Source organism: Pogoniulus pusillus, chromosome 38 (assembly GCF_015220805.1).
Source record: "Pogoniulus pusillus isolate bPogPus1 chromosome 38, bPogPus1.pri, whole genome shotgun sequence".
NCBI classification, from domain to species: Eukaryota; Metazoa; Chordata; class Aves; order Piciformes; family Lybiidae; genus Pogoniulus; species Pogoniulus pusillus.
The window spans coordinates 7,242,879-7,260,050 of record NC_087301.1 but is presented as its reverse complement, the minus strand read 5'-3'; the positions used below and the strand labels follow the sequence as shown (position 1 = coordinate 7,260,050).

Below are 17,172 nucleotides of genomic sequence, written 5' to 3'. Positions count from 1 at the left end.
TCACCGTGCTGATTTCAGCTGCACTTCTTCCTCTTCCTCATCATTGGGGTTGTATTCTGGTGGCTGCCGGTGCTTAGAAGCCAAGAAGTTAAACATATCAAATGCTGATTTCCTGCAATTTAGAGAGAAGAAAGGAAGTTTGTTCTACTGATTTAAATAAACATGTGGTTGCCCCAGCAGCTTTGACATGTTTACTGCTGGACATTTTCTCCAGCCATGTAGCTAGCTGATGTGCCCTCAGCCTGAACAACACCAAGGATGAGGCTCCCACTTGCCTCAGGTGGACTTCAGCCCTGGCAGAGCCATGTGGGTTCAGTGGGGGTTCATTGGCCTCCTCTGGCTTGTGGAATCTGAACTTGTAGTTGTGGCAGTGCTTGGCTCCATACAGCTGCTCGATCAGAAACACGACAGTGTCATGGATGATCCCCAGCATCCTCAAGCCGTTTACACCTGGAACAGGAAACAGAACACAACAAAACCCTGTTGGCAAGGCAGACCTAGAGCAGGAGACAGCAGCCAGTTAGACACAGCTGGGTGCTGGCCTGTAGCTGCTGCATTCCCTGTCAGTTTCAGTCATGTCATGGGGAAGAAGCTGTCCTCCAGAATGGGGCTTGAGCCCCAAGCTGCTCACAGATCTGTTTGCTCCCATGCATTCAGAAGTGTGGTACAGAGGAAGCTGGCCCTGGAGGGTACCTGCAAATGACAGCTGCTTCAGGCGGGCATTGGAGCGGGCCTCCTGCACCTTGTCAGTCAGTGACTTCCAGGCATCTGCGGCACAGAAGGTGGAGATCAAAGTCAAAGAGTACCCAAGCTGGGTGCCAAGGGCTGCCAAAGCTGCTCCCTTCCTATCAACATTGTTTTGCTGCATCTTATCAGGTTTCCAGAAGAACAATGGACCATCAGCAGACTTCTGCTGCTTCCTGGCAAGATCCCACATTTAACAGAGCTAACAAGAGAACGTGAGGTTTGCTCCCTTTCATGGACCATATAGTAAAATCCTTGGAGCTGCTTGCTACCATCCTCTCCCAAATTCGTTCTGGCACAGAAGGAAAGAAATGCCTTCAACTGCTGGTCTGGAGGAGAAGCCTAGATACCCTGCCCTCTAATCCACACTGACTGTCTGTTGACAAAGTACAGCACAGCACCACTGGTCAACTGAAAACACAAAAGGGGACGATGTCCTGTAGTCCACTAGCTACATTCCACTGCAAAATAATCCAAACCAGTGGAATCCAGACATTGCCAGGAGCTGGAACTGTTCTAGGGCTGGAAATCAAGAGATTTATTTTTCTTCTAAATCTATAAAAACAGCAAGCATGAGAGCCTCCAAAGTCCTGATTTTTCTTCAAGCATGGAAAGCCAAAGTCAGCAGAACCCAAAATGCCCCTTCTCACCTTCGATGCTTTCTGCGCAGATCTGAAACCCATCATCGCTAGAGATCTCAAAAACCAAACCTTTCTTTGGCTTCTTCTCACCAACACACTCTTTCCTCTTTTGTTCTTGCTGAAGCCAAAACATAAGTGGGGAGCTGAAAGTGCTCTCTTCTTCCTCGAGAGCTTTTGAGCCTAGAAAAGACGGAAAGCAGCACAAAGGTGGAAGCTGGACAGAACAAGAGCTGTTCCATTGTGTAACTTGCCTTTTGACTGCTGAATCCACCCAAGAGAAACAACCCAGACAGCAGAGAGAGAGTGCAAGCTCTGTGTGCTGACATTCCCACAAACTGAAAACAGCCACAACTAACCAGCCAGTGTCTATTACAGCAATCAAAGCTTTCCTGCTCTTAGTGCAAACATAGCAGGAACAGCAGCCCTCAGACTCTTCCCAAGAGAAGATGACACACAAACCCCAAAACATCAAGGTTCTGATGTCCCAGGCCTGGAGGATCCTAAGCCTTGGTGCTTCTGAAGCAGTGACCTACCTGCATTTTCTAGCTCATGTGTGGAGTTCTGCGCTGGCTGCAATTCGGGGAGGACTGCTGTTTGCCTGGGGAGGGAAGGAAGGGGACAGGGAGAAAAGGATTTAGTAACTCATCTCACTTCCTCAGCAGCCCCCACCAGCTCTCTATAAAATCTTGAGAACCACAGAGATACAAAAACCTCTTTTTTTCCCCCCACACTTAACGTTCCAAAGTCAGTCCAAACAAGAAGATCCTACTCATCAGCATCCATCATACTGCAGGCAGCAGCCCAGTGTAACACAGTCTGTGACCAGCTCTTTGCATTGGCGAACAGCAGTGCAGGCTGGCACAAGATCAGCCAGTGCTGTGCTAAAGTGACTGCTTGTGCCAGACTGGAAGCTTCCAAGGGATTTTAACCAACGCACTGAAACTTCTCCCTTTCTCTGCATACATTTCCTTCAGCTCAGGTGAGCAGGACCCCATGGAAGGCGTTTAATGCTCACCCTGCAGAGTGGCCACATTGTTTCTGTGGAGACTGATCCACACCTGCTGCATCCTGAGTGTCTGCCTTTACTGCAGGAGTTCTGAAACAGAAAGGTTTGGGATCATTCAAAATACCTCTCAAGGCACACGGTCCAAAAACGAGACTGGAAAGCAGTGACAAATACCCCAGGAGCTGTCGTGAGTGCTCAGAGCTAAAGTAGCAGTTTCAAGTGCTCCTGAGGTGTGAGGAACCACATCACACTTCCAGCATCACATCAGTGAAGGCTGGCACTTCAAGAGGAAGAAGGAGCACAAATCCAGGGACAAGATAAAAGCACCTGGGTGTACATACAGAACAGAGCAGCAGCTCCCATCCTCTACAGAGCAGTGCTTCAGAGAGCCCATTCAAAAGTCACTGTAACTAACAGTCTGAAAGGTGAAGTCCTCTGCTGTGAGAGAAGTGCATACTCTGCTGCCCTGCTAACAGAGCAAGATTATCCCAGTTCCTCCCCAGTCTCTTTTGCCTAAGGAGGAGAAATAGTGGCACAATGGAGAGACACTGAGCTTGCTGGCACTGGCACACAGTGCCATTACATGCTGTAATGACAATGACCAACGCGGCACCCTAAGGTCATTGTTCTGGTGCCTTGGCACACTGCTGGCAGCACAACTGAAACTGCCAGAGCACCTATGGGCACTAACAGCCTAAAGGAACAGAACCCACCAGCCTTTGGTGGGCCACCTTCTCTGCACTCTGCTTTGCCAGGCTTGTCAGCAATGAACAATGTCCTCATAACCGTGGTCCCCAGTCTTCAGTTTTTCTAGAGGAAAAGTTCTGCTAACTCCTTTCCACACCTACTGTCTGCTGTGAGCTGAGGTTTTTACCTTAGAAATTATCAAAAGGAAAACTTGTTGCAGGAACTAGGGTGAGATTCTCTCTTATACTATTACAAAAACTCGGGGATGAGGAAACACAAACCCTTCTCTTACCCTGTGGCCAAGATCTGGGGTGCAGTGGCAGCCCCTCTGTCAGGAGTGGGACCTTCGGAGGAGCTGCCCCACATGTGAGAAGTTTTGTGCTTCTTCCCATTCCCTTTGTCCAGCGATGGCTGAATGCGTTTGATTTTGGGCTTCATTTTGGTGGGCCCCAGGCTGGAGCTGCTGGCAGACTGCTGCGCGGAGGATGGGGAGCCCCCTGGGGACGCTGAGCTGGCATGCATCGCGGAGGAGGAAGCCTTGGTTTGCTCCAGCCTGGCGTTACTGGGAGCATCGACCAGCTGTGAGAAGCTTGACAACTGTGTCGCTGCTGAAGCTGTGCTAAGGTCCAGCTGGGAGGAAGAAACGCCAGGTTTGCTGGCTAGGAGCTGTGGCATGTGCTGGAGTTGGTAGGAACCCTCTGGGTCGGCAGATGATGGAGCCACGGTCATGCCCATTGTCTGTGCTGAAGGCAGGACGCAGATGCTGGATGCAGCTGTCATTGCTGCTGTAGATGGAGTCTGGGATGCTCCCAACTGTGAAAACATCCCAGAACTTGGTGGTAAAGTCATGTGCTGATCCTGGAGGCCAAGGCTCTGCTGACTAGCTTTGATCAGCAGGTTGCTTATGGAACCAATGTCCCCCAGTAATCCAGGGCTAGCTAACGTCACTGAACTCTGTCCCAAAACATGTCCAGGAACTGACCCACTAGTAGTGGGGGCTGCTGTGGCAGGCATGGACACTACATTGAGTACTGAGGAGCTCGATGCCAGGCTTGACACAGGCCCTGCTGGGAGGTGACTGGAGTCTGGCCCAATGACGCTGGGAGATGTGCCGACAGCACTGGTGGTCCCACCTTGTGGAAGCAAAGATGTCTGCTCAAAATACATCACCCCAGACTTGGATCTTTTGATAATATTGGGGACAGTCCTGTGGGAAGTTGAATTGGCAATGGCTCCCAAATCCAGTGGGTGGTTGGAAATTTGGGAAGGAGTGAAATTAATTAATGTCATGTTGGAGACCATGTCAGGAGGAGCTATAGCAGAAGGGGTTCCAGAGGGAGCCAGCTTCTTATTCTTCCGTGACTGCAGCCGAGAGATGGGTCGCTTCTTGCCCAGGGTAGCCGCTGGTGTGGAGGTGGTGGTACCAAGGTCTGTCCTCTGGCTGCCTTCAGACACCAAGAGCTGAGGGTCTGGGGGTGGCTGCACACCAATCAGGAGGCCTGAAGGAGGACTACTGATGTTTGGTGGGAAACCAGTCTGTGTGGCAGGGGGGAAGGGATGGATGTGCTGGTGATGGGACATGGGCAGCAGCCCCTTGCTTGTGGGAGGGAACAAGGACTGGGAAGAGGACAAACTGGGGTTTAACCCTGTGCTCAGTGCAAGCCCACTCCCCATGGGCCCCAGCACCGAGGTGTTGGTCTCCATCACGCTCTGTGCAGAACTGACTGAAGGTGTCAGCTGTATCTTCTGAGTGACGCCGTTGGGAAGAGTTTGCAGGACGTAGAGAGGCTGCATGTTTTGATTGACCACCAGAAGCTTTTCTGCAGCTGGCTTGAGGTGGGGTGGTGTGGTCTGCACCGCAGCGTTAGAGATCTGTGAGGGCCCAGGACTGTCCGTGGAGCTTGGCACATACTTCTGGCTCTGCAGGGGAACGCTGGGTGACACGGGCACTGGGATGCCTGGCGTCCCGCTGTTCCTGGTTAAATCCTGGTTGCTGCTGTGCCCTTGCTCGACAGGGCCACAGGGTGGGCTGGCGATGTGCTCTGCATCCATGTGACCTTGGATGAACTGGTCGGGGGTCATGTGTCCTTCAGGGCTTGGGTCTACTCCTGGGCTCAGGAGAGCTGCATCACCTTCCCCTGAGGCAGACTTTTCTGTCACTGTCACTCTCTTTTCCCCAGACTCTGTGGAGGGCAAGGCGAGCATGGACCTCTCTCCTGAGGAGGAGAGCGAAGACTCCGAGATGACGGCTAGCCTGTTGTGGTTTTGGCTGGGCACCGTGGGGCTGCGAGTGGTCAAAACAGAGAGGTCAGAAGGCAGCTCCAGCGGCAATTCAAACTGCTCCTCTGCTGATATGGAGGAGGAGACGCTGCTGTCCACTGGCTCAGAGGTGGGCAGCTGCTGGGAGAACACCTCGAACAGACCCATGTCCTTGCCACGGTTGCTGTCGAGTCCTAACCCTTCTCCAAGAGTTAGAAGCTCCGATGATGAGGACTCTGGACTCTCTCCCAAGGCCTGCATGGATGGTGTGTTCTTCAGAACAAAGTCCATGATGTCAGAAGGAAGGATGTTCCCACAGTCATCGCTGTTGTTGTTGTCGGAGTCAGACTTCAGGAGCTCAGTGCTGAAGGTGTCCAGCAGGTTCTTGTCAGAGGGTGTGCTCGTGTGAGTCCTGCGGCCTGCTTCCAGTGAGCTCAGCTGTGCTTCCAGAGAGTCCTGACCCTGTGCCTTAACCCTGCTCACAGGGTGGCAGTTCTCAATCTTTGGGTCGCTTTTGTGGACAGCAGAGCTCTTGGTGACTTGGACTTTCTCTCCAGCTTCTTCAGTCCTATCTAGCTTTAGACTCTCTGTTCCATTTTCTTTCCCGCTCCTTTTGGTCACTTGGCTGACCTTTCTGGTGGTTGCTGTGATGCTTGTGTCACTTTCAGTCCCATCATCCACACCATCCAGCTGGGAGATTTTGGGAAGATCGCACTGATCCTCCTCCCGGAACAAGCTATGGGACACCAGCCTCTCCTCCGTGCTCGAGGAAACCACAGTCCGCGTGAAGTTGTAGTAGTACAAATCATCTTCATCTGAGGTGCTCAAGTCATCTGCACCATCCACTTGTCCTTCAGCAGACCTCTTCCCTCGCTTCTTCCCAGTGGAGTTGTTGTAGAAGGGAATGTCCTCCTCTCCGTAAGACCTCACGCCATACAGAGGTGTCAGTCCAAAGAACATATTGGATCTGGCCCGAGCGCTTCTCCGTGGATACCTACGCTTGTATGAGCCTTCTTCCTGAGCTTTAGTTCCATCCTGGAGCATCAGGCTATTGTCTTCAACAGGCAGGTTCTCATAGGAGTTATTTTGTGATTCCTGTGCCAGGGCCTCGTTTGGGCTTCTCTGAGCTGCAGGGTTATCTTCTGGGCTTTCCAAGGTAGCAGAGGGCTGGGCCAAAGGGGCCAGCTCTGCCCCTGCAGCCTGGGGCTCGGCCTCGCTCTCCTGTTGTGCACTTTTAGACTGGTTTTCACTTTCCATCTTGAGAGGTGTGAGGGTGACCTTCACAGTGCGCTTTCTAGGTGCCTGGGGTTCCTTAGAGGCTGCTTCCATCTGCACTGCAGCACCTTTAGATGGCCCTTGTGAAGGTGGAGCCTTCTCACCAACCTTTTCAGCAGGACTGCTATTACACATCCTCTGGCTAATTTGTTCTGTTGACAAACTCTGATGACCAAATTCTGGTTTTGCATTTCCCTCATCGCTGCCCACTACTTGGCTCAGGTCTGTGAGAGATTTCAGAGAATGCTTCTCTTTAAAACTCTCCTTCAGTAACTTCTTTCCCTTCTGACGCCGGTCTCTAGGCACAGAAGCAACTTGCTCACTTGTTGCAGGAGATCTGCTATTTGCTGCGGCAGACTTCGAGGCCTTTGCATCCATCTCCTCAACCACAGCTGTCTCCTCTGGCTGTATGGGGTCCATGTGCTGATCTCTGTCTTTCCTTGAGCCTCTCTGGTGCAGAAGTGGAAAGGATACTGCTTCTTTGGAAGAAAAAGATCCCAAACATTCTTGAAAGCTTCCTGCTTTCACATTAACTTCTGTGCCTGATGAACTGGTTGTCTGACTTTTGGAGCTTCCTCCAGAAGCTAAGCTATGAACTGAGTAATCTGGGTCCTTTGAGGTCAGCACTTTCATCTTCTCTGCCTTAGAAGGTGCACCTTTGGCTACCAAATCTGAACTGCTGGGATGTTTTCCTTCAGCAGACTGCGGTGCATCCAGTTGGTGTGCTTTACTGCCACTCGCAGCCACTGCTTTCTGGGAGCCTGAGCTGGCAGAGCAGGCCTGAGCTGGAGCACCTGAAGCAGTTGTGTTCACCAGTCCCACAAAGCGCTCTGTGGTCCTGGTGCTCAGCTCAGGCTCTGCAGAGGACCCCACGCCGGGAGCTGCAGGAACGCTGTGCCTGGAGTAAGTGCTCCCGGCTCGTGGTGGGGAAATCATCCGGAGCTTGGATTGCTGCTGTGATAAGGAGGAGGTGCTGTGTCTCCTAGAACCAATGCTCTTCAGGCCGGAGGACAGCAGAGGATCTCCCACTGTCACAATTTCATGGGTCACTGGGGTAGGACTTCCTGAGAAAACAAGGCAAGAAAGATGGTTGAGCGACTCACAACCTTCACAGCCAGCCCCAGTGCCCTCACGCAAAACACACAAGAAAACCCATCAGAACCTTCCAGCCTGACAGCATGAATGGAATGATGGCATTGAGACAGGCATCAAGAACTGGCAAATTTGTCACCAGACATGACAAATTTGTATCTCAAGGTTCTGGGGCTCAACTCTAGAGGTGAATTTTCAGTCTCAGTTTGAAACAAAAGTTTAACTCATTCCTACAGACCAGCAGCAGAATGGCAACAGCAGATTTTCCATTTGCTGTGGAAAACATGGGCTGAGATGATTAAGTCCCCCACTTGTACTGCAGCTCTTCTGCATCACTGCTGCTGTACTGCCCAGACACTGCTTGCTTCATCCCAGGAAGATTTTCTTGTTTCAGTTGGAACATTTCCTGACAGGCCACCTCTGCTGTGTGTTTTCAGAACTCTCCTTCCTTTGAATCACCTCACCACCTTCTCTACAAACAACAAACTCAACACCACATTGTGAGCAAAGCCAAAGGAGACATAAGCCAACCCAAAATTATTTCCAAAGCAAACAACCCTCCAAAACAAACCCAAAATGGAAGCCAACAGCAGCTGAAATACCTGCAGAGGGCAATGGCCTAGAGCCGGGAGACCTCTGTGTGGATGGGTAACCGAGTGTCCTGATGCGGGGAGCCTTTGGAACCACTGGATAGTAGCAGGAACTCGAGGTCTGGAAGTGCAAGGGACGATCTGGGGATGGTGGTCTCACAATTTCAGGTGCATTTCGGCTATCTTTATGCAGAGTTTCTGTTGTACAAAAGAAAAACACCAGGGTAAGCCACCACTGAATGCTAAAAGCTATGACCTGATAAAGGACACACTGCTCTTGGATCCCATTTGGAGAATCAGGTTATTCGTTAAATAAACACAAAGTCAAAGATTGCTGCTTCCACTATGAGAGAACATCTGCTCCTATAAAGACTTCCAAACACTTGCAGTCATACAGAAACCCTGAGCTGGCATGTGACAGTCCACTCTGTCAAGTTTAAGATTCTCTGTTGACAGCAACAACTGTTGTAAATCTCTGAAACATCTTCCACAGCCTCACCTTCTGGGAATTGAAAAGGAGAGGGCTGGCAGGTTTTGCTGGATTGTTTTTAACTCACCTATGGACACACAGAAAGCAACTGGAACTACAGAAGCAGCACCATACTGCTCTTCAACACGGTACTCAACCTCCAGATCTGTCGATACTGACCCTGAAGTACCATCTGAAGGTCCAGATCATCAGGCAAGTCTTTCCATCATAGACTTATGTCACTACAGGAGGTTCTGTTTGGCTCCACTTTTCAGAGCTTCCAGCACACTCTTTGGGTTTTTTGACGTCTGAAGATGCTGTAACGTATTTTGGAAGCCTGAAGTGGACTCTGAACTACAGCGGTTTAAGTGACACCAGTCTCAACCCCTGCCTGCCTTTCAGTGAGGACACAGCACAGCAAAAGCATGTTGAGAAAACACCTTCAGAAAGGCCTCAAGAGAGCACCTGTGAGGGGAAGCGGGCTGTGGGCGATGGTCCTGTTGTCATCGTGCTCCACAGTGCTGTTGATGTCAGGTTCTATGACCGGTGGGCGGCACTCCATGATCTTGCAGGTGTACACACAGCGCTTCCTGGCATCAGTTGTGCTCCAGTACACCCTGGAGCACCTGGGAGAGAATTCAAACAGAAGAATTCACTCAACAGCCAAGTAAATCTCAGCCTTCCTGTGTTAAACGTTCAGCTTCTCCAAATTGCACAGGACAAAGGCTTCCTGACACAGTACACCACACACCTGGGCTGCATCACAACAGCACCCATGGCATTGTAGTGCTGGTTTGGTACTGGACACACTAAGAGGCATCCCACCATGAGCTCATACTCACTGGTAGCCGATGGGAAACAGCTTATCTTCACAGTCTGAGAGGTCGTTCAGGATTCCTAAACAGTCTATTGTCATTGAACCTGAGCGAGAGAGAAATAAAGAGTTCTGGGAACCAGATTCCAGCACCAAAGCAGGAGCAAGTGCCCAGAGACTAGATCTTACCAATCATCATGTGGATGTTCTCTGGTTCCAAGCCACTGAGAAATTTTCTCCTCAAACTGATCCCTTCAAAGTCCACATAAACTCTCCTAAGAACTTCAAATCCATTCTCAGGAACCACCTGGAACAAGAATCCATAGAACCAGTTGTTGACTTTAAAGGACAGTCTGTCTAAACTCAACGTACAGCTTGGTGCTTTGGCTTTTGACCTGTCACACAGCAGCACGTGCCCTGTGCCAGTCCTATCCCCAACTTTTTAGCAGTGCTGCAGCCTGCTGCTCTGTGAGAAACACATTCCACGTGAGCTTCTAAGAGGTGTCCGTAGTGACAGGGTAACCACACCTTCAGATGGCACAGGGTGTGAAAGAGCCTCACCTCTCCTTTGATCAAGTCACGATGTCTCTGGCAGTAAACTTTCTTGTCATCCAGAAAGACACAGTTCTTGGCTCGTGAGCACATGAAGTGATAGTTGCTGGTGCAGGAGGTGAGGCAGCAGCCCACCGTGGCACCTGACTTCTGGCAGAACTCACATCTCTACAAAAGCAAAGGAAGGTAAAGCTGTATGGTGGCTCCCTGCAGCCAGGCTTCCCCTGCTGCTGTTAGCTGCTTTTTTGGGCACACATGGAAGCCAGGAGTAACGCCTGACCTCCCACAGTGCCGCTGCGGCGTCACACTGCCGCCACGCACACGCACAAGTGAGACGAGGAGGAGGAGGCGAGAGGAAGAAGGATGTCTCACACAGAACAACTTCTGCACTTGCAGACTGCCTCCTCCAGGCCTCGGATTTCCTGGCTTGTGCTCCACACCCAAGTCACACATTAGCAAGCTTCACTGATTAATACATCAAATGCTGCTGCAGAGAGCATCCCCCACGTGGGCAGCTCACCACTGTCTCAGAGCAGTCCTGTGCCACTGCTTCTGCTCTTTCAATAAATATTTTGGACCAAATCATGCAGTAGTACAAGAAGATTTCAACAAACTAATTTCTATCATTGCTTCCAGTACCATTTCATTCTCCTAGAAAGTAAGCAACAAGCAGTTCACCACAGGAAGATGATTTCATTTTCTGGAGCTGTGTGGCAACTGAAGGAAGACACCACCAGCACTCTTGGAAGAGACTTAAATGAGCACTCTGTAAAAGCCAGAGGCCAAGGTTCTTCCTCCTTGATCAATGGACAATGCCTGCTTTCCACTTTTGTTTCCTTTATAGCTGTATGTTTAACCTTGGCCAAGGCACCTTTCAGCTCTGCTGTACACAGCACAAGAAGAGAAAGTAAGGAGAGAGCCAAAAAGCCTCACACAAGGAACCCCTGACCCAGGCTCCTGTCTCATTTCTGTGTAAATCAGCACAAAGTTCAACAGAGTTCTTTGCTTACACCTACCAATTGCTTTCCCCTGATCACCGCCATGTGCACGTTCTTCAGAGAACCATCATCATCCTCAAACACTTCTGCTGACCACAGAGCACAGTTCACATGTGTCCATTCATTCTGGCCAATGTAGAGCAGACGTCCAGCATCCTGAAGAAGAGAAAGCGACTTGCTCTTCAAGCCTTCCAGGAGACACAGCAGGGCACATGAAACACCCAGCCTAGCCACGGTACTCAGTCCACAGCACTGCTGCCAGCCGCGCCTGCCAGGCCGGGCTCATGCTGCGTACTCACATTGGCGCTGTCGTCGCCGTACTTCAGGCACAGTGCGCACTGACGATTGTCTTCTACATCCGGAGGGGGGTTCAGCTCAGGACTGTCCTCTCTGCTTCTGTCAGAGCCTTACAGTTCAGAGACAGAACAGTTTGTTATTGATGGGCCAAAGGGTGCAAACTAGAACAGAAGGTTCACTTGAACTTAAGGACAAACTTCTTCACTCTGAGGGTGCTGGAGCCTTCGAGTAGGCTGCCCAGAGATTCCAGAGCTGCCTGGACACTGGAATCCTGGGCAAGCTGCTGTGGGTGACCTTGCTTTAGCAGGGGTGGTGGACTAAATGATCCCCAGAGGTCCCTTCTAACACCCACAATGCTAGCACTCTGTGCAAGGAACAAATTCATCTGGAGAGACTACCAGTAAGGAGATGGCAGAGGAGCCAAAAGAGTAGCCCAAGCCTTTCAGCATCCAGTTTGTAAAGCAAGAAACAGCACAGCCCTTGTCCTGGGAAAGAAACAGGTGCAAACTTATTTCTGGGCCCAAGCTCAGAAACATCTCACCAGTGACCACCTTAGAATGATTTCAGGTCATAGAGGTCTCCGCAACTCTGCAGCCATACCACAGAATCAACCTCGCCCTCTCCTTCTTTACCAGGAGGCTTGGAATGAAGTGCTCTGGGTCTGGGAGCAACAATGCAGCAGCTTACCAGGGATTGGTGGGGTCGGAGGGTGCAGAGGAGTCGGTGAATCTGGCTCTCCAGGTCCTTTGAGGCGTGGAGCTGGAATGATTTTCTTCATCAGAGGGGGCTGCTCGGTGCGGTTGTTCTCCTCGCGCTCCTGCCACTGTGCGTAGTTGTGGTCAAGTGACGGCGGCAGCACAGCGTTCGGCAGCATACCACTGCTGAGAGGCAACAGCATCAACTCTGGCCCCCAGCATGCCAAGGACCTGTGCCCCGGCCACCAGCACCACTGGCACTCAACAGCTCACACAGCAAGTCACAGTCCATGCCTGCTCCCAAAAGAGGCTACGAGCAGTTGCTTACACTGTGAGCTCCTATAGGCAGCTGCCTACTTCTTTTGAGGATAGTGGATGTGGGAGGAGGGCCAGGCCAAATGGGTGAGGAGCAGGAAGGTTGGGACTGACAAACCAACAGACAACGTACCCAGCTCTAAACCACTTTTTGGTTTCTTTGCTTTAGAACAAGGAAATACACAAACCCCCTGGGAATGGGATTTCTGTTTAAACTTCTTAAAAAAGGGAAAGAAAGAAAGAAAGGAGAAAAGCATCAACCCCAACCCCACAGACAGGCCCTCTTGACACTTTGTGTTTGGACAGCTGGCAAACCATGGGGTGTCACAGTCAGACACAGAACAATTACTTACTTGCTTGTTACTTTATTTGGCTCCCAAAATCTGGACTTTTTCACACTGAACCATGGAAAAACACGCTCCATTTGCTGAAGGAAAACAAGACTGCATTAGAAATACTATACAGCACAGCCAGAAGTTCAGAGATGTTTCAGCCAAGGCCTACTGTAAATGCACAACCAGTAAGATTCTGTTAATAGCAACAGCTCTGCAATGTATTTACTCCTGGAAATTCCCAAACAACAGCAAGCATGAGGGACCCCTTCGAGCCCAACAGCAACAAGTCCTGATACGACAGCAAGCAGATTTCAAAGCAACTTGTGCAGCTCACCCGAATGAAGAACGACTTGACCATGCTGTTGGCTTTCTTGACTTCCGGCTGCCCCCCATCAGAATTAATGGCTGCTTGGATTATCTTCACAATGTCGTCACTGAAATCCAGCTGTGGGAGAGACATAATCCTTCATTCTGACAGCACTATCTCTGGTACAGCTACAACACCCACTAACTTATCAAGGCATCCCACAAACACCCAGCTGACTGCAAACCTGAGCTAGAGCATCAGCTTCAAAGCAAAACAAGGCTTTGGCTGTGAGGACGAAGCTGCTCCATGTCTTGGCAGCCCAGCTGGCAGAGCTGCTACATCCACAGCTCTTCCCTTTTTCCTTCTGCCCAGAGCTGAGTGCTGACTGTTTTTTCATTGGCCAAACTGGCTAACTCATAAGGACTTGTTTCCTTCCTCATGAAGGCTCAAGCAGGCCCAGTTACAAATCCCCCAGGTTGTAAAACAGCTCACAAGATCTGGTATTAGAGCGGAGCACTGGAACACTGACTTACCACAGAAGTGTAACCTCCTAGATCCATTTTCCTTTTCACTCCTTCCAGATCCAGTGGTTGCTGCTCCTCCTGTTTGCTGACTTCTGTCAGGACAGGCGGGTCAGGACCTTCGGGAGAGCTCCTGGATGGGATGCTCTCCTCCGTCTCAGGGTTTAAATCGGGGGGCTTTGCTGCCTGTCAACATCAGCAACCAGACAGAGGGGCATTGGCTACTGAAGTGTGACAAACCCCAGGTACATTTACAAGCCCACAGATTCTGGCTAAAATGAAAGGAAGGAGCCTCAAGCTCTGGATTCCTGCTGAAAATGCAGAGACAACAAGAAGAGCTTAACAAGCCTCTACAGCACACAGCAGGGCAGAGTGATCAGCGAATAAAATCAAACTCACTTCTCAGGAGAAGTCTCAGTTCTCAATATGTATTTCAAGACCAAATACTGCCCTTATGCCAGAAAAGCATCATCAGAGCTAATTCCTCCTATTCCTCAAAAAATGTTATCTCTATTTTTAACCCCAGCTATCCAGGCTGCATCATGGATACCTGCTGCTTTGTTTGCACAGAAATGAACAAAGGACAGAAAGCAGATCCCACAGCACCCATTGTAAAAAGCACAACAAAGACCCTTCTGAGTGAGACAGCAGGATGCAGCCACGTGCCTGTGAACGCTCTGAGCAGGCCATGGGGCTCCAGCTTACCTGGCGATAGCGCAGCAAGTGGCTGGTGGTTCTGGAGTTCAAGAGGGCTGTCAAAACCTGCCTCAGCGACACTTGCAGCTCCTTCTCCAGTGCCAGGCGCCACTCAGCAGGATGCTGCTCTGTGCAGTTAATGCAGGTGTAGGCCACACTCTCAGGCAGGTTAGAGAGGATCTCGTACATCTCATCTGGAGACAAACCAACCCATATCAGCCTGAGCTACTCCACTAACAACAGACAGAGGGACAACTCTGCTCTGCACCTACACATTATGAAAGCATCTTGTACAACTAACTGAGCAGTGCTGCACTGAGGCCAGTTCTGTGCCCTCAGGCTGTCTCTGACACCAGCACTGCCTTGCCTGCTGCCATTCTCAGACAGGTCACCAGAAACGAGGGTGTTAATGTGAAAGGTCTGAGGCTAGGCTGCTTTGCTCTACTCACTGTCCCACATCTGTCAGTAATGAGGAAATGAAGATTTGCCTTACCAGAGAGGTTCTCACATTTGGAGTGCACCCAGCGGTCACATTTCCCACACTGCATCATCTTGCTTTCATAGTCATCATCATCATAGCATTTGTCACAAAGAGGACAAAAGTTTCCTGCAAATGAGACATGGTGTGTCTCAGGAATTCAGATGCCACACCCTGCAGGGCCAGGTGGTTCCTCAATGGTGTGCTAAAATAGCAGCTCTCAGAAAATCCCAGCACAGTTACATCAGCTGTGTATGTTACACCACTGCAAACAACAGCCACAAAAACAACCCGGGGGAACCCCACTACCTACAGCAGCACTCTGACCGTTTGGAGGCGGTGACACTAACAGAACAGGGTGTGCAATTACATGTAGAGACAAAAGGAAGGACAAGGGTGGCATACAGGCAAGAAATTAGGTGGAATAAGGAAGACTTCCCATCCCGAGACTCCTCCCCGGAGTGCCTCTCCCAGACTCCAAGGCGTCATGCGTAGCAACGAATACAAGAAAGAACCACTTCACAATGGGAATTTTGTTGCTGCTAAGTCAGGAGTCCTTTAAAATGTCTTTTTCTCAACTGTTTCTGGAAACACTGGGTTAAGAGGTGTGCAGTAACTGCTTATCCAGTAAAGTGCTTGAATATTGGAAGCCCCAAACTCCCCAGCACACCAGTGCTGACTTTTGTTAGCCAGCACAAAGCCCAAGAGCCTGTCTGTCCTGCAGTCACTTAGCACAGCCTCCTATCTGACCCCAACACCAGCTCTCTACTTCCTGCACTAAGCCTGGCCCACCCTGCTCACGCCGCAGCAGCTCTGCTGAACTCAGACCCAGCACCTGAAGAGGCTCCTGCTGTGAGGGATCACAGGTTCAGGTACCTTTTGCGAAGAGTTTGGCACAGTCGTGACACAGCGAGAAGTCGTGCGACCACTGCGCGTCCCAGCCTTTGCCTGGGGTGGTGGATCCACAGCTCTTGCAGCGCACGCATTTGGTACAGATCTGGAGAAGGAACGTGTCAGGCAGGAGTTACATGCTTTTATCTGGTGGCTCTGTGCTTTAGTCCTCATGACACACTTCAGAGTCTTCATTACTTAGCAAACGCAGAATAAGGAGTTTCAGACACCAGAGAACTCACTAACATAGGCCCTGTTTCACTCCCTTTATGGTAAGAAGGTGATGAGGCATGAGAAGAAAAAAGAAATTCTAGTATAGTTCTGCAACTGGAGAAAACATCACCCTTCCCTTCACAGAAAACAACTACCTAGGCATTTCTGCTGACCTTAAACTTGAGGCTTTACTGCAGGTATCCTCCAACTCAGGAAAAGAGAAAGAAATAGCCACAAACTGTTAGAACCAAATACACTACAGGCACTTGAAAGGCACAGGAGAGTGTGCACTGACCCAAACTGCCTCAGTACAAACATCAACTGGTCACCTTCTGACCAAGGCAAAAGCTTCGATTCTGAAGAGCTGCTCCACTGCTCTGGGACTACCATCAGAATTGCCACAACTGCAAAACCTGCAATCCCTCTACAAAGGCTGCTTGTTCAAAGCCTTATCAATACTCTACCTCGTTACCCATGTCCAAATGTGCCTTCCAATGCAACAGGGGCCCTGCCCCAGCAACTGCAAATCATCTGCAGAGCTCTGGCCCACAGTGTCACATCAGTCAACAACCCCAGAAAAAGAAATCAAAGTGCCTCACCCAAACTTTCTTTTTCTTGGTGGGTTTTGTTGGGTAGTTTGGGCCCAGGCACTCAGGGTGATAGCTGTTTCGGCACTTGTTACACTCCAGCAGCTGCTACAGGAGCAAGAGGAAAACGTGTTGGAGCAGAGACCCAGGGAGGGCACACAAAGCCCTGGAAGTGTTCACTCCAGGTGGGATTCCCTCATGGGGGTGAGGAAGACGGAAGGAAGTCACTCAAGAGTGAACTTCATCCTCCCCAGCCCCTGGGGTTCCCTGCTTCCGATCTGTGTTTGCCAGCTGGGCTCTGGAGCAGGAGGAGCTCTAGGAGCGGCACCAAGTGCCTGCCAGGTCCCCAGGGGTTGTGGTACCTTGGTGGCCTGGTGCTGTCTCCCACAGACATGGCAGAACTTGCAGCGACGGCAGCACCAGTTCTCCAGCTGCTCCTCCAGCGGCCGCTCGCTTTCCTCCAGGCAGAACTTGTGGAAAGGCTCACAACAGACCTGGCAATACACAAACTGCAAGGGGGAGAGGGAGTTTTAGCAAGTCAGAAGCTGCTCTGAAGCCCCACACAAGCCCCCTCACGCTCCAAACTGCTCTGATTTCTGCTCTACGTTTGACAGAACACAGACTTCCGCTGGCATGTTTAAGGAGGGAAACTGCAGGAGTACTTCAGACAGCTCAAACTCATTCTCCTCTACTCACTGAGCATCTACCAG

At 50.6% G+C, this 17,172-nt stretch overlaps 1 protein-coding gene across 3 annotated transcripts in view; it reads right to left on the bottom strand.

Annotated features, from left to right (window-relative positions):
- Nucleotides 1-17,172, bottom strand: part of KMT2A (lysine methyltransferase 2A) — a 42,774-nt gene that overhangs the window by 5,316 nt on the left and 20,286 nt on the right. The window contains exons 11-33 of one of the 3 annotated variants that reach the window (XM_064173201.1): nt 16,825-16,971; nt 16,475-16,570; nt 15,648-15,768; nt 14,787-14,900; nt 14,303-14,487; nt 13,610-13,783; nt 13,104-13,214; nt 12,788-12,861; nt 12,112-12,305; nt 11,427-11,533; nt 11,146-11,283; nt 10,139-10,297; nt 9,767-9,884; nt 9,606-9,684; nt 9,229-9,389; nt 8,307-8,492; nt 3,371-7,676; nt 2,401-2,481; nt 1,919-1,983; nt 1,395-1,565; nt 694-768; nt 276-450; nt 5-112 (exon numbers count right to left, since the gene is read on the bottom strand). In XM_064173201.1, the coding sequence (XP_064029271.1) occupies nt 5-112; nt 276-450; nt 694-768; nt 1,395-1,565; nt 1,919-1,983; nt 2,401-2,481; nt 3,371-7,676; nt 8,307-8,492; nt 9,229-9,389; nt 9,606-9,684; nt 9,767-9,884; nt 10,139-10,297; nt 11,146-11,283; nt 11,427-11,533; nt 12,112-12,305; nt 12,788-12,861; nt 13,104-13,214; nt 13,610-13,783; nt 14,303-14,487; nt 14,787-14,900; nt 15,648-15,768; nt 16,475-16,570; nt 16,825-16,971 (7,145 nt within the window). The remainder of the gene's footprint in view (nt 1-4; nt 113-275; nt 451-693; nt 769-1,394; nt 1,566-1,918; nt 1,984-2,400; nt 2,482-3,370; nt 7,677-8,306; nt 8,493-9,228; nt 9,390-9,605; nt 9,685-9,766; nt 9,885-10,138; nt 10,298-11,145; nt 11,284-11,426; nt 11,534-12,111; nt 12,306-12,787; nt 12,862-13,103; nt 13,215-13,609; nt 13,784-14,302; nt 14,488-14,786; nt 14,901-15,647; nt 15,769-16,474; nt 16,571-16,824; nt 16,972-17,172) is intronic. The other 2 variants (XM_064173203.1, XM_064173202.1) reach the window with 2 other exon arrangements.